General features: G+C 40.1%; 1 protein-coding gene across 2 annotated transcripts in view; it reads left to right on the top strand.

The window, feature by feature from the left end:
• Nucleotides 1–26,559, top strand: part of SPIRE1 (spire type actin nucleation factor 1) — a 171,804-nt gene that overhangs the window by 134,264 nt on the left and 10,981 nt on the right. The window contains exons 9-12 of one of the 2 annotated variants that reach the window (XM_084620673.1): nucleotides 11,149–11,318; nucleotides 18,524–18,614; nucleotides 22,296–22,438; nucleotides 25,155–25,328. In XM_084620673.1, the coding sequence (XP_084476799.1) occupies nucleotides 11,149–11,318; nucleotides 18,524–18,614; nucleotides 22,296–22,438; nucleotides 25,155–25,328 (578 nt within the window). The remainder of the gene's footprint in view (nucleotides 1–11,148; nucleotides 11,319–18,523; nucleotides 18,615–22,295; nucleotides 22,439–25,154; nucleotides 25,329–26,559) is intronic. The other variant, XM_084620674.1, reaches the window with a different exon arrangement.

Raw genomic sequence — 26,559 nt, 5'->3', positions numbered from 1 at the left:
TGTTGCAAATACTCTAAACTGTTACTTCCATTTTCCTTCTTTAAGAGTAAAGTATTTAACTGTCACAGAGAAGCTTTGTTAGCTGGATTTATGCAGAGAAAGAGTGACATGTTGTGGCAAAAAAACAACATACACCTGTATTTTCTGTTGTTCTGTTTGGCAGGATATCTACGCCTAGCACATTTGTTTAAGGCAGTGGTCCAAACTCAAGTGGGTTGTATTTATTCATCGTCTGTCGGGGGAAATTGTTATCACCCTTGTTTCAGCCAATTTTGGGGGGTGTTTGTGTGACACTTGGATGCTTTTTAGCAGCAGGATGTTCTGAACACTGTTTTGTGGACCATCTGGAGCCTGCTGTGGAGTTGATTTATGGTTGCCACAGCCTTTGGTTTCTTTTTACCTCTCAGACCCTTTCTTATATGAAAGACTGGAAGCTCAGCAGAATCTCGAGTGGATTCAGTTTCTTTACTTAAGAATATAAAAATTCAGCTTTAATATACGATATGTTCCCCATTTGGGAACTCTGTCTTACAATCATAGAATCGTAGGACTGGAAGGGACCATGAAAGGTCTTCAGGTTCAGTCCCCTGCACTGAAGGCAGGACTAAGTCTTGTGGTAGTCCTCTTTCAGTCCGGTCAGATTTTTCACCACTCAGTTATATGGTTCGAAAAATGGAATATTAGAGCATGCTTAGCTATGAATGGAGAATTCAAGAGAGTTTATTGTACAGACTACAGTAGACTAACAAGTTTTTTCTCTCAGCACCTGTGTAAACACCTAATTGTCATTAGCATGAAGAAAGAAAAAATATTTTGTGACTCATTCAAAGGTATTGCTTCTTGTGTTAGAAGTATTAGCTTTTTCTTTTTTCATATTGAAACTGACACAATAGATTTGTTGTGTGAAAAATCAAAATTTTCTTCAGAGCAAAATTTATATCTTTTTGATAGATTTGGGGATGGGAGAAGAGCAGCCGCATTCAGAAAGCTATAAATAGTCCTGACTTACAGATAGATAAGTATTGTATGTAATTTAGTGTAGTGAAAATGTAAGGTAATAAGGCTTAAGGATTTTAAATCTAAATGGAAGCCCAACATAGAACACAGATGGGAGAAAGATGTGGAGATGATTGTGGATAATGCATTTAAACCATCTGGACAGGCATAGTTGGCAACAGTGAAAATAAATGAAGTTTTGGAGTGTATCAATGAAAATATAGAGTATATTATACGTGTGCTGGAGTTTTTCTGTTATCAAAAGCATAAAGAAACCTTGTTTGGAATATGGTAATTTATCTTGGTAATCATATTGTGCATAACCAATTACACACAGAGAATTTTGCAACATAGGAGTGACCAGTATGAATAAGTGTCTGATAGAAATGAGCAGTTTATATAGGCTCATAAGAGGTCTGAATAAAATGGAAGAAAAAGAGAAACATAGAAAGTGTATCTCCTGTAGTTGAAAGGGTTTATTTCCTGGTATGAAAAAGTTGAGCTAATGGAGCTTTGGAGAAAACCAGTTCTTCCCTTCTGTATTTCATTTGCTTTAGGTTAGTAGTGAGGGGTGTGCCATTGGAAAAAATAATTTAAAACCTGTCTGTAATTTAAGTGGACAGAGATTTTAATATATTTAGCCATTCTTTTTGCATTTGCTGTTGCCTCTGGCTTATATTGTCCATTCTTGCTCTAAAGGAAAAGTACCTCCACTCCCAGGTTTGGCTCTGGGTCAGACACCTACTATACATAACCTTAATTGATTCCCATTTCCAAGGCTTATCCCTATGCAACCTTTTTTAAACACATAGCTTAAGGGGATGTGTGGCTGCTGGAGCATTCATACAAGCGTGCACATTTTACAGGCTGGCAAATCAGCATTCAGGCATATAGGTGCAGATATGACCTGCTAAAGTAGTCTCAAGTAAGAACGAATCTGACATTATGCTAATCCCTACTAGACGTTTTATATTTTTGAAAATGTGGACCAATTTTAATACAGTTGGCAGTTTATGTTCTGGATTGGTCCAGGCGCTGTATGTCAGAAGTGAGGTGCATTGACCGAGCTGAGTTGAACAGCTGTGCCACACCTGTTGCTTGTAGCCATGTCTCTCATTCTCATGAATGATAAAATTCACCTACAAATGTTTAATAATAAATATATATATATATATATATATGGGACATGGATGTTAGTTAAATAAACTGTCCAGACCCCGTTAACCTTTGATTGCTTATTGTCCTACAAATGGGAACAAACTGTTTGGAGGGCTGAAAAGGAGACCGCAGGATACTAGATCCATTTTGAAGACTGAGGCAAACCAGAACAGGGGGCAACTTTGAACCAGGTGCAGAATTCAGCCATACACACACTGTCAGATTTTTGGGGGTGTTTTTTCCATAAAGATGCCAAACGTTGATTTTTTTTTAATCTCTCTCTTAATTAGTTATGATCATGGGAGATTAAGCTTCCAAAAATGTAAGAATCTTTGTTTCGGTTCACTGAAATTTTTGTGAAATGTGGTTCTGTACTTTTAAATTTTTTTCTCTTTCAGCTACAGGTTTTTCTTTCATAAATGTTACTTTAAGTGAAAACCTTACTTTCTGTTTTTCAAGATGCTTATCTCTTGTGTTGGCATCTGGTTTTATTGTATTCCAAAACCAGTGTTCTGCAGCTCTATCTTTTAAAATATCTTTTTACACATAAAGAAAAGGAGTACTTGTGGCACCTTAGAGACTAACCAATTTATTTGAGCATGAGCTTTCGTGAGCTACAGCTCACTTCATCGGATGCATACCGTGGAAACTGCAGCAGACTTTATATACACACAGAGAACATGAAACAATACCTCCTCCCACCCCACTGTCCTGCTGGTAATAGCTTATCTAAAGTGATCATCAAGTTGGGCCATTTCCAGCACAAATCCAGGTTTTCTCACCCTCTCCCCCCCCCCCACAAACTCACTCTCCTGCTGGTAATAGCTCATCCAAAGTGACCACTCTCCCTCCAATGTGCATGGTAATCAAGGTGGGCCATGTCCAGCACAAATCCAGGCTTTCTCACCCCCCCCTTTTTCCCGGGGACGGACGGACGGACACACACACACACACTCTTCCTGTCCTGTAGTAGGTAACTTCTGGGAACTCTTCTGGCTCTATCAATCTTTTTTTTTACTTCCGCAGGTGGGTATTGTAGTTGTAAGAAAGCTTGACAGAGATCTTGTAGGTGTTTGTCTCTGTCTGAGGGGTTGGAGCAAATGCGGTTGTATCGCAGAGCTTGGCTGTAGACGATGGATCGTGTGGTGTGGTCAGGGTGAAAGCTGGAGGCATGTAGGTAGGAATAGCGGTCGGTAGGTTTCCGGTATAGGGTGGTGTTTATGTGACCATTGTTTATTAGCACTGTAGTGTCCAGGAAGTGGATCTCTTGTGTGGACTGGACCAGGCTGAGGTTGATGGTGGGATGGAAGTTGTTGAAATCATGGTGGAATTCCTCAAGGGCTTCTTTTCCATGGATCCAGATGATGAAGATGTCATCAATATAGCGCAAGTAGAGTAGGGGCTTTATGGGACGAGAGCTGAGGAAGCGGTGTTCTAAATCAGCCATAAAAATGTTGGCATACTGTGGGGCCATGCGGGTACCCATAGCAGTGCCGCTGATCTGAAGGTATACATTGTCCCCAAATGGGAAATAGTTATGGGTAAGGACAAAGTCACAAAGTTCAGCCACCAGGTTAGCCGTGACATTATCGGGGATAGTGTTCCTGACGGCTTGTAGTCCATCTTTGTGTGGAATGTTGGTGTAGAGGGCCACTATGGATGTAGAAGCCATTATTAAGGATCTACAACCTATATCACCAACAACCACATACCACACAACAGAACCACTAACCCAGGAACTTATCCTTGCAACAAAGCCCGTTGCCAACTGTGCCCACATATCTATTCAGGGGACACCATCACAGGGCCTAACAACATCAGCCACACTATCAGAGGCTCGTTCACCTGCACATCCACCAATGTGATATATGCCATCATGTGCCAGCAATGCCCCTCTGCCATTTACATTGGTCAAACTGGACGGTCTCTACGTAAAAGAATAAATGGACACAAATCAGATGTCAAGAATTACAACATTCATAAACCAGTCGGAGAACACTTCAATCTCTCTGGTCACGCAATCACAGACATGAAGGTCGCTATCTTACAACAAAAAAACTTCAAATCCAGACTCCAGCGAGAAACTGCTGAATTGGAATTCATTTGCAAATTGGATACTATTACTTTAGGCTTAAATAGAGACTGGGAGTGGCTAAGTCATTATGCAAGGTAGCCTATTTCCCCTTGTTTTTTCCTACCCCCCCCCCCCCCAGACGTTCTGGTTAAACTTGGATTTAAACTTGGAGAGTGGTCAGTTTGGATGAGCTATTGTCAGCAGGAGAGTGAGTTTGTGTGTGTGTGTGTGTCCCCGGAAAAAAGGGAGGGGGGGTGAGAGAGCCTGGATTTGTGCTGGACATGGCCCACCTTGATTACCATGCACATTGTGTAGAGAGTTGTCACTTTGGATGGGCTATTACCAGCAGGAGAGTGAGTTTGTGTGTGTGGAGGGTGAGAAAACCTGGATTTGTGCTTGAAATGGCCCAACTTGATGATCACTTTAGATAAGCTATTACCAGCAGGACAGTGGGGTGGGAGGAAGTATTGTTTCATGTTCTCTGTGTGTATATAAAGTCTGCTGCAGTTTCCACGGTATGCATCCGATGAAGTGAGCTGTAGCTCACGAAAGCTCATGCTCAAATAAATTGGTTAGTCTCTAAGGTGCCACAAGTACTCCTTTTCTTTTTGCGAATACAGACTAACACGGCTGCTACTCTGAAACCTTTTTACACATACTGTATTTGCAAGTGCCAGTGATGCTATTATAGTGTTTACACTTCCAGTGCTACCACAATAAAGAAAAACATGTTTTAGACACATTTTGGATTTATATTAGCCTGGGCATCAGAATCCAAAATGTCTTAAGTGGACCTAATCTTTTCTTAACAGCTGAATTGTTTTCTTTTGTTGTTTTTGTTTCCTTTTTCAGCAATGCGGCCACTTAGCATGTCTTACAGTTTTGACCTGTCAGGTAAAAGGTGCTATAACACCTGACGTGGTTATTGTGTTTACTGTGAAATTTGTTCCATCCATTTGTTTGTTTAACCCTCATGTAAGAAAGAAACTTGAAGGGATTCTTCTAAGCCATGGTCAGTGAAAGTAAAGATTCAGCTAGATTTCCTATTAAAATCTATAGTTCTGCTACCAAATAGGGATGTGCACGCAGGAGGAACTACTATATTTCACCTGTGATTTAATTTTGTGAAGAATAAGGTGGTCCACAGCTAGCCCTAAACCCTAGGAAAAGGCTTGGTACACTATTTCACCTTAAAGTCTGATTTTATTATTATTTACTAAATCAGCTCTTCCCCTGAAGCTTTGCTTTTTAGTTAAATCTTATAGTCTTTTGGTATTGGTTTGACCAATAAATATAAGTACTGTAGTGTGTTAAAATCAAATGTCTAGGGAGTCACTTTTTGACTTGACCATCTTCTGCAATATTCTATTTCTTGAGATTATTCAAAAACTAATTGTTAAATCTTTCATTGAAATTTTCTTAATTAACATTTCATATACACACACACACACACTGCACCAATGTATATATCTATATAGTGTGTATAACTTAATCTCATTTGTCAGTGCACTGTGAAACTCTTATGAAGAACCACACTACTTTTAGCTATGTTAAAATATTTGTTAGTTATACATGTTTGCTCCAATAAGCTTTGCAGCATTAAAATGTAAAAGAAGAGTGTAAATCTTCTAACAAATCCATGGGGACTCACTCCTGGGCCAGCATCTTGGATTTTTTTATTCATTTTTAATGTACCCAGGTTCTTCTGTCTAATTCTCTGTGAATTCCCTCTCTTTGAGGAGGAAGTCTCAGTAGTCATAAATGAAGCATTTAAAGTTCCTAATGAGGATGCAGGACTTATCGCTGAGACTGACCCCCGAGAAAGAAAACTACCTTCTACTCGGTGAAGGCTCCCATCTCTGCTGTAGTATTCTGCCTACAGCTGGGATGGGAACCTAATAGATGGCTAGATTTCTCTAGTGCCTTTTATTTTATAGTAAGGGTATAAGCAATAACAGACTGTAAGGGGCCTTCAGTGCTCCTGAACACTCTCTCAGAGGAGTGTGCTGAGGTGTGAAGCCAAACGCCCTCATTCACAACCATTTAGATTCCTTCTTACCTCATACCAATGCACCACATCAGCCCCTGAGACCTATGCACTAAGGGGAATCTGTACACTCAGATCTTATCCTTTCCATGCAGCTAAGTAGGCATGACTCAGAGCTGGTGCGGTTATGCGGTTCCACATGAATGATCCTGTTTCTCCAGTAGATCCTTAAGACAAGCTGGTTCCGAGTAAAATCCATCCCCTCGTTCTGTGGGGAAGCAAAATCTTTTATATCCCTCATTCGCCATCACACACAAGGAATATCCTGGGACTCTCACACAGTTCTCACCCTTCACCTCCAATCTCCTCCTATGGTTTTTACATGGGAGGAGGTAATATGGCCCAATGTTTTCCTATTTATCCTCTAGAAAGACCATATTTTAATGGTTTATTATCATGATGTAAAGAAGCACAATGATTTGGTAATCCCAGCAGCAGAGTTTAGAGTGAGCATCTAATATAGTGTATTATAACATTGTCTAATGGCTGCAAAATGTTCCCCTAGCCACTGCTCATGTTAGATGCTACGCTGTGTCCTATTAAGATCTGGAAATTCCTTGCACATAAGGTCAGATACTAGTGTAAGTGGTCAAACTTTTATTTTTCAACTCTTCTGTTACTTCCAAATAAAACTGAATGATAGTGCAGGAGAGTAGAACAGAACATGGCAAGAGTATCTTTACTGATTAGCATAGCAGGGAGGACGTCCAGCCCTATCCCTTCTACATGTGTCTGTTTGCTTATTCTCTTCTTGTCTTCAGTTAACTTGCTCTTTTCAGGATTCCTGTTCAGTCATGGATCTGAGATGTGTTCCTACTTATTTAAATACAAAAGGATTTTGCTTAACCATCCTTTATTAATTCATTATCATAATATCTTTGTTAAATACAAACTACTTCATAGCAACCTACAGTACTAAACTATGCCTTGGATTTGATCTTTCTGACTGACCACTGAAGAACTCTTCCTGTTTTCTTTATCCATTTGCTAAATGTACTTTAACACTCATGTGATTCACACTGAGATGTGATACTGCTTTGTTGTCTGAATGATCCATACATAGTCCTTGGAAGCAAATTCGGGGGCGATCAAAACATTCTCTTAAGGAGAAGTGAGACAACAGATCAGACAACACAAAATGATTTAGTTTGGGATGTAAATAAAAAGCAGACAAATAGTTTTGTTTAATTTTGTTGCTTTGTTGATACTTTTGCTTTATTCTTTATTTTGATGGGAGGGTTTTAAATTTGCTTCCATTTTGTAATTATTATTTTCACATTTTTTCTTGATGTTTGTTTTCATTGCTGTCTGCCCAGCTGAAGAGATGTCATAAAGATATAAACTCTCACTGAAAAGCAGAACCTTCCTCTCAAATTTCATGCTAAAGGACATGTTCTTGTCCCTTCTACAGCAGCTTTGTGCTGTTCTGGTAGTCCAAAGCAGCTGTAAAGCTGGCTTAACCAAGTAGTGGAGGATTCCCCTTGTGTTAGGGAAACTTGAGGGTGTTGAGCCAGTGTGGCTGGTATGTGCCACTCTTCTCAGCCATTGGCACAGGGAGCATTTCTAGGGGAAATAAGGTGTGCACAAGACTTTCCTATTCCCAGCTGTGAAATAGAGCCATTAGTAGCTGGATGTAAGTTACAGCAGTCTTAAAGATAGCTTAAAGCCACTTTTTTGCTTCCCTGGACCTGTGTTGAACATGGCTCAAAGGACGGGAGCATCTGACCCTGAACATACGACCCATTTCGTCCTCTAAATTGAACACAAAAAAATGAAATAACGTCTGCTGAAATAATGTGTTTTTCATATCTACAAAGTTAATGCTTTCATTGTTTTCCAGAGCTGCTGTGTCCAGGCTCCAGTAGGGGTTGTTCTTCCTATGCCCAAATCTGTGAGAGGTTGAGCAGGATCACACATCATTTGAATACCATTTGAATGTCAGGAAAATGCTGAGGAAAGGCAGATAATCTATTAGTTTAGTTACCATGGTAATGAGCATGCTACCCACACCTAGAAAGATAAATTTTTCAGTATACTGATTAGTTTTCTTGTCTGAATTGAATATGCAAGTCCTCTATCATAATGAAGAGCATACCTTTGTGCTACAATTACTCATCATATAGTCTTTCCCCAGTATTCTCACAGTGTAACTAATGTAGGACAAATCTATATTAATCCGGAAAATCCATTTTCTTTTCTGCCTTCGCTTTAACATGCTGTAAAAATGTTAAGGCAAAGGAGCATATTTTACAGTAGAAATGAGGTCCAGTTTTCTGTTCCCATGATGTGTCAATGAAAGCTGTTTAGGACAGAAACACCATATGGTTAGTTAGCATATAATCTGTGATCTACTTAATTCCCTGTTTCATAAGAGAAGTAGTCTTACATGTAAATAAAAATAAATTTCAATTTATCCTAGCTTTTTTGGTCTTTTTGCTGTGTCTCACACACACACATACCTTAAGACTAGCCAGAGACACAGAAGTAGTAACACATAAGGAATTAACAGAATATGGCTTATGTAGTCAAGTAATCAAACCCAAAGCTTTTTGTTGTTTCCACGTGGTCTGAAATATTTGATAGCTTAAGAGAATCTCAGAGAAACCAAAAGTATTTGTTCTAATGCTTCAGATAGTATTTACCCTGGAATCCGTGACTTGCAACCCAGTCACTGCCCCTATATCTCTGGCAAAACTTAATTTCTACTGTAATACAATGGTCACTCCAGGAACCCCTAGAAACACATGGTTGTCTGGGCAGCAGCTGAATCACCTCAGAAGTGTTCACAATCATTTGTATGATCTAGAACGGGTTCAAATATTTTATGGGTATTTTTTTATTATAAATTTAGTCCACTGTTGGTTTCAGCTAATTGTTTGCAAACCAAACCTGATTTTCTTCATGGGCATTCATAACCAATAAACTGATACTTATTAGTAATTTCTGAGCTGTCCACTTTGACTATTCAATCTTTTTTTTAGGAGCCGTGTGGTTAATCAGCACATGGCAATGTTTTGATTCCTGATTAGATCACTGAAACATTTTAAACCGGAGAATAACAGATGTGACTAGAGGGTAACAAACAACACTGTTAGAATTTTTGGGCAAATTGTTTGTGCTGAAATCTGTGAAGCTTTATTCATTCACGCTTTTTTCTACAAGTACCCAGCAGTTGTCCACTTGTTCACAAATAACTAATAGTCTGACCACGTGAATCACAGTAAACTGAACTCAAACCTTTTATTCACAAACTATTTTTTTGCAAATTAGGTGCGTGTGGGTTTTTGTTTTTATTTTGCAAAAAAACCTTCTCTCTGGATTTCCTCAGAGTAGAGGGGGATGATGGATGATATGTCGTATTTAAGAGCTATTCAAAACAAATTTGATATATTATGTTCTAGTAGATTTACCTGAAGTTTCACTTGTATTTCAGGGTATTGCAGTAAATCAGTAAACACTTCTAAATATTTGAATTACTTCTTTCAGTTCTGGGCTTCCTGTCTAAAAATAGGCCAATGGGGGCTGCGGGAAATGGCGGCCAGCACATCCCTCGGCCTGCGCCTCTTCCTGCAGCCCCAGAATAAACTATGTCTGTACTAGTTATTTACACCAGTGCAGCTACACATGTGACTAAAAAGGATGCTCCAGTGGTTAGTGTGCTAGCCTCGGATTTGGGAGGCTGGGTTCAATTCCCTGCTTTGCCACAGAGATCCTGTGTGACCTTGGCCAAGTCACTTAGCCTCTCTTTGCCTTAGTTCTTTAGATGTAAAATGCTGTAAGCAATAATACTTCCTTAACTCACAAGGGTGTTGTGAGGGCAAATACATTATGAGGTACTTATTCACTACACTGATGGGGATCATACAATTGCATAGATAGATAGATAGAAAGGCCAGATGTGTAGGCAAATATGCAAACCAGAGATGTAAATTTTCCCACTACATGCTGCCTCTTCCAAACACACAGAAAATTTTTAAACATATTGAAACTTCACCCTTTCTCTGCTCTTTTTCTGGGATAAAACAGACATGTCAATCTCACCTTCTCCGCCCCCCCACCCTCCCGCCAGAATATCGAAAGCTAGATTATTGTCTAGGTTTAGACTGGGCGCAGCAGACCTCATGCTAACATTATATGGGCCTCATTCTGATCTCATACTAGTGATTATCCAGAGCAACTTTACTGGACTCAATAAAGTTACACCCATGTAAAATCTGTGTAGGTGTAAAAAGAATCAGGTCCCATGATTCCATTGTTACATGATGCAAGACTTGACCAAATGCATACATTTTCATTTTTAATATGCATTAAAATATAAACATGGGATTATGCACATTTTAGACAAGATGTTTATAACTCACGGTCATTGCTGTTCAGTATATGAAAAAGAAAGCATAATTGCACTTTCACTGGAATAGTTTGTGTTTGTTTTGTGTCAAAACTCATAATTTCAATGTAGAATGGTCTTGGTATTCACTGGAGATCCACGTGTCTGGTTTTAGCAGTGCATCCCTGTTTCTTTGGATTCTGATTATTTAGCTAATTGTAGCAAATCATTAGGTGGCAGGATGTTTATTCCTTTAAATGAGGATTTTTTTTTTAATGCTGAAGTCTAAAAAAATCAAAGTGCACTGCTATTTTTTCCACTGCTCTCATTCTCTCACATCATGTCTGTACCACACACCACGACCTGTAATTTTCTGAGCAACATATTGCTAAAGTAAAATAACCTTACACATGTAATTATCATAGTGAGGTTTTTCACTGTGCACACTGCCTTGGCAGTAAGAGCTGAGAGGGGCATCACAAGTTGATTGCCTTGATATCTATTCCTTCTAACTTCCAAGTACAACCATTTTGTTTCTTTTACCAGATGTATCCACACCAGAGGCCTCAAGAAAATTAGCAGACAGCTCTGTAGCAAATGGTGGCTTGACACCACAAGCAAAGGTGAATGGCGTCAGCACTACCCAAGTGACAATGCAGCGAAAGAGACTCCTTAAAGCCCCTACATTGGCTGAACTGGATAGCTCGGATTCAGAGGTAAGACAACAGGGGCCCATGCTTTCTCCTCAATTGAATTGCAGAATTTAGTCTTTCTACTGATTCGTGGAACTAATAAACTGGGGCAGTAATTTCATAGATGCTATTTAATCCTGGGTTTTCTTAGTTATAATTTGAGGATTGGATTACTGCATTGCCAACTCCAAAAAGTTCAAAAATCGTAAGTCAGATCCTAAATAATCATGGCAGTTACAATGTGAGCAAGTCTTGTAAATGTATTGCAAGTGACATAATTTTGGTCCCCATGCAGGAGCGTTTTTTGAAGGCCCCAACTGTGAATATGGCTCCATTGTGCTAGGCATTGTACAAAAACATAGTGAGAGACAGTCTCCCAAGGAGTTTACAATTCAGCACAAAGTGTGGGCATGAGTTTATGATGTGGGAGCTGAAACTGGGACCTACAAAACTCATCTCATTTATGGGCAACCACACATTCTTTAGATCAGTGGTTTTCAAACTTTATTCTGGCAACCCAGTTGAAGAAAATTGTTGATGCCCGCGACCCAACGGATCTGGGGATGAGGGGTTTGAGGTGTGGGAGGGGCTTAGGGCTGGGGCAGAGGGTTGGAGTGTGGGGGGTGAGGGTTGCAGGATGGGGCCAGGAATGAGGGGTTCAGGGTGTGGGAGGGGGCGCTGGGCAGGGAGTTAGGGTGTGGGAGAGGGTCAGGGCTCTGGGCTGCGGGTGCAGGCTCTGTGGTGGGGCCGGGGATGAGGGGTTTGGGATGCAAGAGAGGGCTCCAGGTTTGCTGGGGCTCAGGGCTGGGGCAGGGGATTGGGGCTTGGAGTTGGGGCATAGGCTTATCTCTGGCGGCTCCCGGTCAGCGGCGCAGCCAGGGTGCAGAGGCAGGCTTCCTGCTTGTCCTGGCACCGCAGACCATGCTGTGCCTCAGAAGTCGGTAGCAGCAGGTCCGGATTCTAGGAGGAGGTGTGCAAGTGGCTCTGCGCAGCTCTCGCCTGCAGACACCGCCCTCCCCAGCTCCTAGTGGCCAGTTCCCGGCCAATGGGAGTATGGAGCCGGTGCTGGGGGTGGGGACAGCCCACGGAGCCATGTGGTCCCACCGCCTAGGAGCCAGACCTGCTGCTGTCCGCTTCTGGGGCTCAGTGCGGTGTCGGAGCAGGTAAGGACTAGCCTGCCTTAGCCGGGCAGCACTGCCAACGGGACTTTTAACGACCCGGTCAGTGGTGCTGACCAGAGCCACTGCGACCCAGTGCCTTCCATTCTGCGACCCAGTTTGAAAACCATTGCTTTAGATGGAAATAACGTTGAATCCAGCTCAGGAATGGATGGTTCTAGACTATTCTCAGTGGTGGAAGAGGACAGGACAAGGAGTAATGGTCTCAAGTTGCAGTGGGGGAGGTTTAGGTTGGATATTAGGAAAAACTTTTTCACTAGGAGGGTGGTGAAACACTGGAATGCGTTGCCTAGGGAGGTGGTGGAATCTCCTTCCTTAGAAGTTTTTAAGGTCAGGCTTGACAAAGCCCTGGCTGGGATGATTTAATTGGGTATGGGTCCTGCTTTTGAGCAGGGGGTTGGACTAGATGACCTCCTGAGGTCCCTTCCAACCCTGATATTCTATGATTCTATTGATTCTATGATTCAGCTCAAGCAGAGATCTGATGACCTGCAGGAAAAACATTACACCTGCAATATTAAGGCTTGCTGTCTGGAAAATTACATTTATTAAATCAAGTTCTGACCTTTTGGAAAATTACATAGGCAGTCTTTAGCTCTCTGGAGAGGACTCATCGACAAACTCTCTGACACACTGCTCAGTCTCTAAATATGCTCTCCAATAAGTTCCCCATCCTGTTCTTAAAGAAACAGCTCCCATTAACCAAAATACAAACACTCAAATGTAATAATAAAACAAATATTAACACACCATCCAAATAACTTCTAAATATAATGTTTTGCAATATAAAAATAATCCAACAAAAACACTTATTTTCTCTCTCTCTCACACACACATTTTGCTTCCATATGGTTCATTAACAGGATTTGAACCTGCAACCTAAAAATCCACATTCCTGATCTCTTCCACATGAGCTATTGAAGCCCTGGTAGTGGAAAGCATACTATTATCCCCTGTGTGAATCAGCTGATAAAGGGGGAAACAAAGTACGATCCGCAAGTGGGTTATACAGCCATTTGTGAAACACTAGTGGAATGTTGGGCATAAGGATTTGTGGTATCTGTTCCTGGTTCTGGGAGCAGAGTGTGATTTGGAGGTTACAGAAAGCATAGCCAAGTGTAACAGTGTCCCTGTTCCGGGTCAGCTGTGAGAGTTGAACATGGCACCTGTATCTGGAGGTAAAAGTATGAGTCTCTATCACTTATGCTAAAGAAGTGTGTCTGTTAGAATGGAGGCAGTAGAGTCATAAAACTCTGTATGTGGTCAAGCTGCTAGAGGTTGACAGAGCATCACTGCAGTTTTGTGGGTTATGGAAGCACATAATTGGGCATGTTCATTCTGAAAGGCAGTGTGACACAAAGTGGATGAGATTTTGGGTCTTATTCATAACTTTGCCTGAAGTAACCTCTCTTATCTAATCTGTAAACTAGGTATACAATAGTAGTAGATGAGGCTTTGTTAATAATAAGACTGAGGGGCAACAAAATAGTAACAGCAGTCAGTGAAAGACCTGAGACTAGAATTCATGTTCCTGTAGGCTGCAGCGCAGTGCTAGGCTAACGCATCATGATCTTTCACTTGGAGAAATGAACTGAGAACATAAAAAAAGAGTCAGAAAGATAAATGTAAATTGATCCTCATAGGAAGGAATAATAAAATGCATGATTATGGATTGGGGAGTACAGCATAGACTGAGATACCCATAGAGAATGCTCTGGAGGATAGAGCAAATAATAAATTGAATGTAAATCAACCATACAATACTGTTGCAAAAAAGACAAATCTTATATTGAGTTGAATTAACTGAATAGCTTGTGAAACAAGCAAGATAATCATGCTACCCTGCTCAGTGCTGATTAGGTCTCGGGCACTGTGCTGTGTTTAATGTTGAAGAAGTAAAAAAGATAAATTAAATAGCGGGAAGTTACCAGAGTGACAAAAATTGGGTAAAAGGACCTGTGAAGAAAATTAAAGAGAACCAAGCAAGACCATTATTTATGTTGAAATGCCATATTTATTTTCTGATTTTTAAGTTTGTGGCATATATAAATGACGGGGATTGGTATTCTAATTGTCTGTGAATGACTCGGTCATTTCCATGCTTGTGACTGTATAGAGAATGAATTGAGCTAATCTATTTAGAATTACTCACTGGGGTTCCCCAGATTATGATTTTACAATCTACCCTGAAGAAGAGGCTGCACACAGCTGCACTGCCCCAGGAGCAGACCAGAGAATTAACTGTGGCTCAACTCACAATATTTCCCCTGCTCCTCCTTTGTTCTGAGGGAGGACAAAATTTCCTCCGCTTTTTTGTGAGGCAGCTTATTATATGCCCATCTAGCTGGGTGGGTAGTGCTGTGATGGGAGGTCTGGAGTCCCCTCCCTGCCTACTTACGTGCAAAGATCAGTATGAGGTAAGCAGGCCCTGCTCTCCCACCCTTCTACTAAAGTCACAATCAGAATAAGGAGACCCATACTCGCCTGCGTGTCTGAATAAGGATGTGATAATCTAAGCCCTGGGTATTTTAAATAATTATAGAAATCATCTCCTAACAAGGCTATATCTATATATATATATCTATATATATATACACACACACACACTTAGTTGATAATATTGGTGGTGACACATCCAGGCACTCCCCTCAAGTTATGCCTGTAAGCAGATGTGCCTTTCTCAGTAGCTAGGAGACTATACTTGTTTGGATCTGGATCTAAATGTGTCCAAAGGTGTCTGGATCCAGGATTTTAATTTCATGCCACTTCTGCTTGTGAGATTTCATATTGCCTGCATTAGAAATCAACAGCAAAGACATTGGCCTAAGCAAATTCCTCTCAAGAATCATGAATAATTACTCCACATGATTCAGTAGTATTAATTTGCTAAGGAAGCTTATCACTGTAGAAGTCACAGTACAATAGAATAGTTCACATTTTCTGTGCATGTGAGGAGGATAGGGCAAAGAGACAATTAAAAATAATGCGTATGGAGTGTGTATTATCTAAGCAGAGCTGGTTTTTATAAACAGTGGGAAATACAAAATATCCATTGCTCTCATTCTTTCCTAAATTATTTAAAACGAATAGTTTCCTTTGAATTCTTATGTTGGTTCTGAGCAAGGTCTAGCCCACCTCAGAAGTAGCTGAATGTCCATCCCCACCTGCTGGGGGAAAAAGAGGATGATTCTGGAGGCAGGGGCAGTAGGTATCCCTATAGAAGCCCTTTGTTTTCACTGGTGCTGTCTGCCTCTTTCAGCCTGATTTTCTATGGTACCTGGACAGATACTTCCCCTGCCATGGCTACTCCCCAGAAGCTCCCCTGAAAGAGATGCTGTTCCACAGCACAGAGTGAGAAGTAGCTCAAATTACTGCGGAATTTTAGCTCAATTTCACTCCCACTGAACTCAGTGGCAAAACTCCCACAAATACAAACGGGAACAGGATTGAGACATTTGTGTAATGGGTTTGGACAGGGCAGTATCTGATTGAGACCTGCCCCCGAATCCATCCTAGGCTTCAAAAATGAAACAAGAAATTATTTAAAAATGTTGAACACTATTTTAAACCAAAATAGCTTTTTTCAAAATTGGAAATTTTCATTTTTTAAACATTTAAAAAAATATAATTTGTGAAGCTGAAAAATGAAAAATGTAGTCTTTTTTTTTTTTTTCCTGAGCAGTTTTTTTCTCCTCTTCCCTCCAGGAGGAAAAAAAAAATAGTGGAGGAGAGGAGAAAGGGAAGAAGAGGATGGGGAATGAAAAACTCAAAAATTTTGAAAACAAATTTTCAATAAAAATGTTCTGAAGCATTATGAGTAAATTAAAAATAATTCCTTTGAGAAACCTGTGGAGAAGAATGACTTTGGAATTGTCAAAAATGTTCACGGTTTTCCACCCCCATTTTCTGTCCTGCTCTAGGTGGAACCCCTTGTAGTCCCACAGGGGGACACGGGAAGGGAGTGTGCCATAGAGCCAGCCTTCCCCTGTCTGCTGCTCATCTAGACTGCTCCACAGGCATTGGCTCCCCTCCAATCGTAAAAACAAAGGGGAGCATGGAGCTTTTTAATTCGAAAAAGGCACTACCACTAGCAGGTTTCTTATCTCTTCATCTTAACTTTTTAGCTGCTCATCTCTCTGTACATGAAAGAATAAGTGAAATACATCTATGACTATAATACCCTAGGGTTTTGTTTTTTTTAACTGCACCAATAGTTGTTTTCACCAATCTAAAAGTTTAATGTTGCATTTTGAATAGCAATTATTCTTCTTCGCAAATTTTATATTTATCAGCTGTAAGAGAACTTTTTGGAACCCTCCTTTAGACCTAGTAAATGTTACCAGACTGCTTTTTAAATTCCATGCAGGCAGCTAACTCCCAGGTTTTTCTTGGGTTTCTTGTGTTCAGCATAGAGTACTTGTAACCCACACACCTCTGGGTGTGGTGTTCTGTCCCAGCTCGTGGCACCGAGATCACTTACAGAGAGATTAATGAGTCTGCTCTACAGCCTTAGCTAACAGACGCGTGTCTTTTAACTCATGCAGTAGAAGCTCATGTACTAAACTCCAGAGGCCCAAGGTTTGATCCCACCTGCCGACGATCAGGGTCTGTCCATACTGATCGCCTGATCTCTAAGGTGCCACAAGTACTCCTTTTCTTTTTGCAAATATAGACTAACACGGCTGCTACTCTGAAACCTGATCATAATTTGTGACTCTCTGGCTTTGGAGATGCCATTTGTTAATGTGCTGTTCCTGTGAGCTTTTCCCTTCCGATTTTTCATAACCAGAGGGGGCACTGTTTCAGTTACTGGAGATTTTCCTTCTTAAGATTCATGTACCTCGCAAAAAGCTTGTCTACACTTACCAGGGGATCTGTGAGTGGTGATTGATGCATCGGCGGTTGATTTAGCAGGGCTAGTGAAGACCTGCTAAATCGACTGCAGATCACTCTCCCACTGACTCCTGTACTCCACTGGATTGAGAAGACTAGGGGAGTCGACGGGAGAGCGTCTCCCGTCAGCATCGCGTAGTGTGGACCCCGCAGTAAGTAGATCTAAGCTACGTTGATTTGCGTTACGCTATTCACGTAACTCAGATTGCATATCTTAGATTGAATTTCCGCTGTAGTGTAGACAAGACCTCACGGCCTCTGAGACTGAGAGGCTGAGTTGCTTACTTGTTTTCAGAAAGAGTCACTGGTTTGATTTGTAAACCCCAAGAGTACAGGAGGTAACACTGCAACCCTCCTTTTTTAAAAGCATTTATGTCAGAATTCAACAGTATTCACAAACATTTCTTCAGCCCAGTATTCTTTTGTTATGCTCCAGTGATATACTGCAGCTTGTTTGTATGAGATAATTTAGACTGTAGTTTTTAGGTGAGGGCAGTCTACAAGGGTATTGATTCAGAGAAGCGCGATTCTTTAGCCACCCATTAACTGAAAAGTGTTAGTCGAAGACCATTTCATTCAAATTCATCTCCCAGAATTTGTTTTTGCTTGGCTGCTATGATGAGAACATACTTATGTAATGAATGAGACTTCTTTAAACACAGAGAAGTGCACCGAGATTAGAGAACAGGGTTGTGGAAATTAGTGATTAGATTAATTGCTCTTTACCGGGTCACATGGTCACCAGGGTCACTCCTCATTCCTCTGGAGACCAGAGGAAGCTAAGTGCTTGAATCTTGATTTCTTGCTGATATGAGGTGCATACTTGTATTAATTTGTCTTATAAATCCCTGCTAGACACTCAGTGCCAGAAGTAATTATTAAGGAAAAGGCAGATTACAACAGAGCCACCTAGCTTTCTATTCCTGTTTTTAATAATATAATTACTGTATATTCCAGTTTATAGCAAAAGATTAACTTGGAAAAACCTATTTACACAAGGCTTGCCTAGTTTCAATATTTTTTGCAGGTGTATTGTTGGAAGATAAGTGATTTAATGATATAATTTATCTGTGGTACCATATGGGGTGGGTGGGTGGTTGAGAGTGAGAGAGACTGCCTCTGAAGAATTCTAATTCTTCCAATTTTGCTTACTTCCAGGAGGAGTCTATGCACAAATCAGCAAGCAGCAGCAGTGTCTCTCTTTCCCAAATGGAAGACTCCTTTCAAGAGACAACCTCTGGTAGAAAGAGTAAGTGTTCCATGTCTAGGAAAGCCCGTTTAAATAGAAACAGAGTAGTTGTTTTGCTTTCCCACCTCCTAGCATTTTCTGTCACATGAATTTTGCATGAGCATATTTTGCTAAATAGTCAGAGCAGATCAGTGTTCGTGGGTAAGTGTGTGGTGCTCACCCCAGGAAAAGACACCTGCTGAATAGGTTAACATTGATTAAATATCCTCTTGACTAACGGTTGTGAGTTCAATCCTTGAGGGGGCCATTTAGGGATCTGGAGCAAAAATTGGGGATTGGTCCTGCTTCAAGCAGGGGGTTGGACTAGATGACCTCCTGAGGTCCCTTCCAACCCTAACCTTCTATGAATCTATGAACATGAAGGCGTAGGTCTGTTGGATACTGTACAGATATAAGTTACAAGGCTGCCTAGTTCTGAAGACAAGTAAAACAAATACACGTATTTTAAATGAAGGAAAATATTGTTAAATGGGGAAAATAGTCTTTTCCTAGAACGGAATTTGCTATATGAACAGAGGCCTCCATGCAATGGAATTAACTCATTTACTTTAATAGAATAATTGATCACCACAAAATTACTGTGACCCTTCTTTCCTTTTTAAAATACTAAAAATATTTATTTAGAAGCATTCATATTATGATGTGCCTCTTAAAAAAAAAACACAACAACAACAACAAAAAAACAACAACAAAACAAAAGAAACTGTTCAGAAGACGGAGTTGCATATATTCCGTGACTGAGGCCAGGTCTACACTCAAAAGTTACGTCGACTCAGTTATGTCGCTCAGGGGTATTAAAAATCCACACCTCTCAGCAACATAATTAAGCCAACCTAACACCCGCTGTAGACAGCACTAGGTTGATGGAAGAATTCTGTCAACCTAGCTGCTGCCTTTTGGGGCGTGTGACGCGGTCCTCAGGATCCAATGTGGACTGTGGGACTGCTGAGCCCTCATCTCCCAGCCACTCTTGAACCATTAATGGGAGGCTCCAGCCAGTTTCCCAGCCTTACACCCCAGAACTGGACCATCTTGCACTGGTCAGAAGCCTGGCCAGTGTAAGTTCATTAAGTAGTTCGCCCCTCCCTCAGTGTGGAATGGACACACACTAGCCTTTACAAAAAGAAAAGCAGTACTTGTGGCACCTTAGAGACTAACCAATTTATTTGAGCATAAGCTTTCGTGAGCTACAGCTCACTTCATCGGATGCATCCGATGAAGTGAGCTGTAGCTCACGAAAGCTTATGCTCAAATAAATTGGTTAGTCTCTAAGGTGCCACAAGTACTCCTTTTCTTTTTGTGAATACAGACTAACACGGCTGTTACTCTGAAACCTGACACTAGCCTTTGTAAACTGAGCTGAAGTTTCCCAAGCACTTCAGCCAAAACACACTGTTTTCGGTAAAATATAAAACAGGTTTACTAACTGCAGAAAGCTAAATTTTAAGTGGTTATAAGTTGAAGGCATAGAGATCAGACTTGGTTACTTAGACTACAAATTTAGTTTTGTTTCTTAAGTTCTACAAACTAAACAGGCTTTGAATCCAGCAGTGTATCACCCTGAAAGATGGTACAAACAGGTTACAGATCTTCAATACGCAGACAAGACTCCATTTCCAGCCTGGGACCACCCTTTCCCAGTTCAAAATCTGTCCTCCAGACGTTCCTCCAGGTGTTGAGTTAGTGAGGGAGAGAGGCCAGGTGATGTCACTTTCCCTCTTTTATATTTTCTTCCAGCTTGCTGGAAAGATCTCTGCTGTGACGTGGGGATTGGTCCCCATTGCATGCATGCTCTCTCTGAGAAGTCTCTGGGATAGTGCATTCTTTCCCGGATAAATGTTGATGAACCACTGGCTGGTCCTTTGTTGTAATTGAAAGCTTGGCTGTGAGCATCTGCCAACCTCACAACATACTTTGGTAACACATACATAGCAAAACTTCATAGCTTTACATACAATGATAGCTCATACAATCCAACAGGATATTAATGTTCAACAGATCAAGATTTTTCTCACAAGCCATACTTTCTACAAAATATATTATAATCATATCATAGTGATGAATATGGGAGTTGCAGGGTGCTACTTTGAGATGCAGAGTGTCACAGGGAGGTAGACTAACTAGATGACAGGAGCGCCACTCTCGTCATTGTAGTGAGGGTCAATGCTACAGCAGCTGTGCTGTAGACCAGTGTATCGAGTGTAAACAAGCTCTTATATTCCTTTTAATTTTAAAGAGGATATTAGTCGAACTAAAAAAGAATCTACATTTCCTTTTTATAGTTATAAAGTGAAAAAAAATTGCTTTGTAGAGTCGATTTTTTGCAAATAATGAGAAAAAGAATGAAAAGTGAATGTGCATTTTAAAGTTTTATTTGGTATTGTCAAAATAGACTTTATCTGAAGATGATACATTTATAAGACTAAAGGACAGATTCTGTTCTCCACCTGGTCTTAATGTAGACTTCAGCTGAGTTATTCTGGCTTTACGCTGGCATAACTAAGAGTAGGATTTGGCCTTGCCTTTCCATATTACAGGAAAAGAGGAGACATATAGAAGCTCCCCAATCAGTGTGTGCATACTGTGCAGTTCCTTTAGGAATAAGATACAGTTAGTTTAGTCATTGCAAAGGCATAAACTGTCTTTTAACCATTTCAACTGTACAGCAGTATATGCTGCAGTTGCTGTTCTTTATCAAGTAGTTGATTTAGATCTTTGAAATATCATTACAGCGTTAACATTATTCTGATGAACAATGAAACCTGTCATCATCAACCACTCAAGGGACTGACAAAAATTGGTTGCTTAACATGGATGATCTTCTAATACTGTTGAATCAGACTTTTTCTCAGCACACGCGGGTGGCCCCTTAAAGAATCACTGTCAACTCACAGTTGGCTGTAAATGTAGATTCTGTAAAAAATAAAATTTTATGTAACTTAAGACAAATAGAAATGGGTCCTGGAACTTTTTATAAAATTCCACTGAGAATAGTTGGTTGTAAGTACATTAAAAATCCCTAGTGTTTCCAATAAACAAAGTGCTGCCAATGCATCAAGTAAAACAACTGAAAAAACAAATATTTTTCTTGCTGTCATCTCTTTCAATTACGGTTATCTTAGATGTTACTCTGTAACAGTATTTAGTTAAAACAGATTGACATTAGTATGATTTTTAATTTGACAGTGTCTCTAAATATTTTCATGTTTCTAAAATGTATAGATTTCTCTGAAATCGTTTCTGTATGGTAGTTAGCATTTTTTTCATACACTCTCTCTATGAAAACAGTGGCAAAGTAGGTTGAGTGCATCCTTCAGTGCCCTTTGATTTTAAAATTTATATTCAACAAGGGTGGAATTTCTATGAGTGAATACCAGCAAACTGCGCCTTCAGAAACCTGAATTATGCACAAAGATTGGCATTTGCACGTTAGTGTAATTGCATGCCCACAAGATTTTTTTATAGGGGTGAAACTGTAGGTGCCTTTGCATTTTTGTGGGGACACACACTTCATCGCCTGGTTTTGAAAATATGGCCCATTTAAAGACTATATGAAGATATTCTATCTTGTGTTACTTTGGAAATTAACAATAGATTTTCTGCCAGAACTGTGCCTGTTCCCAGTGTTAGTCCAATGACCATGCAATTACACTGTTTAACTTCTGCTGGTTGAATCTTTAGTGCCTCCAAAGTTTTTGCCAATATCATCCACGCCACAGCCAGAGAGGCGGCAACCACCGCAGAGACGACACTCCATTGAAAAGGAAACGCCGACTAACGTGAGACAGTTCCTACCACCTTCAAAACAGAGCTCCAAGTCACTTGTAAGTATCATGAGCATTGGCTATAGTGTGAGAAGGTCAATAACTCCACAGTGGTGATAAGACGGAAGCTTTCTAAGAGTTTAAACAACATTAAAACTTAGCTACATTGTGATTAGAGCTGGATGTAAAGCAAAATCCCAAATTCAAACCAGTCCTGAATTTTTGGGGGAGTTTGGATCAAGATTCAATTTTCTGCCTCTCTGATGTTGTATTGAACCAAAACCCCAGGTTCAGATGTCCCAGAACTTTGAAGAAGTATGGGATCCTGATCTGAACTTGGTGACTCAGACCCATCTCTAGTTTTTATTTCAGCCTGTCTCAGAAAATAATATAGCTTCTAAATAACACATTTGGAGTTGCCTCCTTTCAAATGGAAAAGCAGATAATCTATTTTCTCTTTATTATTGGGGTATTTTAATTCACTGCTGAAGGAATGGATGGCTTTCTCTTCCTCACTTGTAAAGAGCTAGTTTGGTTAAAGTCCTAATGTGAGAGAGAAATCTTTAAAGAGTCTAACTCTTGGTGTGACCACATAGCATTGTTGAGGTCACTGAGGCATAAACTGTTTTGCTCCTTGAAAAGAAAGTACAGTACATTTGATCAATTAGCTTTAATTGAGAACTATTTTCCAACAGAGCCTAAGTGGCAAAGGGGACGGAATGTTGGCTCTTTTGTGTTGGCACGGTGTACTTTGCAACTTAATGTGAGAGACCTGGATTCAATTCCTGGTCTCTTGTTTTCCTTAGCAGCAGGGGCTCAAAGTGCCCCTTTGAGGTATCTGTGTGTAGAGAGATTGATAGGAGCATTCAGTGGAAGGAGGACTCACCAGTCCTCCACTTGACAGAGTGGCACTGATGGGCTTTGAAGTCCTATTTATTTTTCTTTGGCTAAAGAGATGGTGGCTGTGGGGCAAGTCCTTCAGAATGATGAGGTTGAAGTGTAATAACACAATAGTCTTCAGGGATACGGAGGATATTTTCCCCACTTCTACACAAGGGAAAAAATTGACTTTGTATCACATGCTTCTAACTTGAATACAGCTTCTGGTCCTGCGTGAATGGCATTCAGTAATCTTCACTCATTTTTCAAGGAACAGTAATGAATCCTGCAGAGTATAGCACAACTAGAATTTTTTCTCCAAGAGTTTGTTTGGAGTGTAACTTTTGGAACCTCTAACACTGAAGAGGAGAGTTCATGGATGAGGGCATGATCAATGTAAAAAGAATTTCATTACTGTAATGTGCAGCAGTTGTTATATGTGGGACCACAAGATTTATTTTTGCATAGGTATTCACAGAATACGCTAGAAATACGCAAAGGAAAAAAGCTCTGTGTATCATTTTGAGGTGTTTGCTGTTTTTACACTTTCAGTATTTCTAAACAAATTACGTTGTGATATTGATCCAGCCAATGTACTGATATTGATCCAGCGCAAAACTTGGAGAACCATGTGACTTAAAAAAGCTTAAATATGAGGTCATTGTTTTAAGTAGCTTGATTAAGTTTTTCACATGATTTATTTCAAATGATCATAACTGTTTCTTTCCTTCTGTATAAGCTATTCATTGGTTTTTGGCAACTGTCAAGTGGTGTATGGAGGGGTGGAAGTGGGGGTGTGTAATAGAACCAATAGAGAGAAATTCTAATCAGCCTACCAAAATGAAACAACAACAAAAATAAGCAGCAGAAACCTCAAGCAAAAGCAGCAGGGAAACATCTGTGGGAGTCCTGCAGGGTCACATAAATGAGTGTTTCAGATCATGTTGGGACAGTTTATTTACTCTAAAGAACTCTCTGTCATCCCTCACCCAACTTGTTCAACATGCTTTTGTGTATGAAGTGAAAAGGAAGAAAATTGATGTTGAAATGATCTTTTAATGCAGTCTGTTTTATGTGCCGCTGTTAAATATATTTGTTAATCTTTGAAATAGTGCCCTCTGGAGGTGGGTAACTGATAAATCATTTGATCTTTTTGTTTTAATTCAATGCAAGGTTTTCAGTATTAGTCTAACAGTAACCTAACCAGCTCCTGCACCCTAACATGGAATTGTTCACCACTCATACAAACTGGCATCTCTTATTTTCTATACCAGACACTGCATTTGTGATGCTGCAGTTCCTTGAGTGGAAGCCTCTAGATAACTGCAAAAAATGCTTTACTTTTTATTTGACTACACGCTGCTTCATCCTTTCCTCTAGGATTGATGGAGTTTCTAATTCTTATCTGCTCCAGTGACAGAAATTTCCCTTCAAGGTGAAAGAGCTTGTCATTAAATAGCCATCAGTGCCAATGAAAAAAGGCCATTGCTACAGTTTCTTAGCAGGATTAGCAGGCAACTGGTCTGTCTTGCATACGAACTAGGATTTTGTGAACAGGCATCTCAGCATACCAAGGGAATTAGAGCTAAAGTAAGAGGAGTGGGGCGAAACAAACTTGGAAAAATTCCAAACAGCCCTTTTTCATGTCAACATATCAATGGTAAATGAGACGTCGCAGAAACTGCAGCTCGGGAGTTCACTATGTTTCCAGGTTTGGCCTTGTGGTGTACCTCCAAAAGTCACCCAACTTGGTACCTAATCAGTAAGATACAGTCAGTGCACTGAGGTGTATATGTGAAAGCCTTCATGACTTTTCTTATTTTCATGATCCAGAATCCCTGCTAACAATTTCATTCATGTTCAGCGTTCCCTATTCTGCTTCCTATCTATTGTTCAGGTTCCTAGGATAACCAGTTTTTTCCCAAGGATGACTTTCAGATCATTTTTTTCAACCATACAAACAGCTTCTCTGCTCAGCTCTCATCCCTTTGAAGCAGCCCTGGTTGGAGTGGCAAGGGCTATGTATTATCTGTGTGACAGAGCTTTTACCAGCAGGTGGAAACCCCCAAAGGTTTGCCTCTTTATGCTGGCTTTGGAGATTATCTTTACAAGCACATGCCTTCTAGGAGCACTTCCTAAACTGTGGCACGCATTAACAGCTTAGATTGGCACACTACTCCTGATTGAGATTGATTTCAGTGTTTGTAGAATACTTGTGTGTGTTTAGATCCTTCAATCACCTCAAGGGAAAAAGAAATCAGTTGTGAAAGGACAGCAAACTAAAAATGCAACATCATAAGGTTATCAGTGGGACACGTTTTCCAAATCTTAAATATACAGCACATGAAGATCCACCAGCCTTCACAAGCAAAACCACTGTGATCCTTGGACTGTGTTGAAAAGATTAAGCTGTTTGTTGCTTTAACAGGACATACAGTATCATGGAATAGAATGGCATTTCTAAGCAAAATATTACTTAAAACCCTAACAATGGTTTTAGTCTTTGATGCACTTAAGTATCAGAACTTCCAGCATGATCAGTAATTGGCTTGCACCAGGTTAGGTCAACCAATTGAGAAGAAAATAAGAACTCCCCCAAACCCATTTTTAGAACTGAACAGGAAACAAAAATTTTTAAGGTTCTCAAAGTTGGTCGGGGGGTTTCCTTCCATTTCTGGTCCCAACCAGAAAATATTGCAACGCTATCTACAGTCTAGAGATATCTAACTGAGTAGTCCAGACTGAAGATGTCTAGTTAGGCATAGACTTTAGAGTGCCTAACATAATCTGAATTGCATAACTTTTGTATTTCACCCAGCACTTGCAGATGCAGTACTTCCTTGCTGTGACGCTTTTGAATACATGGTAATGACTTGTAATGCAAAGTTTTACAACACATTGAGTATAATGAATACATTAATATGAAACATGTACTGTTTATACATAAGTAGCATGAGCTCTTAGGTGAGGATATATTGAAAATAATCTACAAAGCGCTTATTTCGTATTATGGATATTCAGACTACATGTTGTTCTTGGTATAAATTCACCACAGTTACACTATAATAGCTCTGATTGAGCCCTTGTTATGCTGTGACTGCATAGTCAAAATATTAAGCAAATTCTTTATAAGTTACTTTTCTGTACTTAAAAAGTTAATTATCTTTTAACATGGCTTATTTTTTTCCATTTAAAAATAACCACACTAAACTGTCTTTAATATCAATTGATGATTGGATTCAAATCCAGAAAAACAAGGACATTCAGAAACCAGGTTCTGTCCTTAACACACTCCATTGAGT

Source organism: Lepidochelys olivacea (assembly GCF_965140295.1).
Source record: "Lepidochelys olivacea isolate rLepOli2 genome assembly, chromosome: 2".
NCBI classification, from domain to species: domain Eukaryota; kingdom Metazoa; phylum Chordata; order Testudines; family Cheloniidae; genus Lepidochelys; species Lepidochelys olivacea.
The sequence above is the reverse complement of the archived record's forward strand: the minus strand, read 5'-3'. Positions and strand labels throughout refer to the sequence as shown.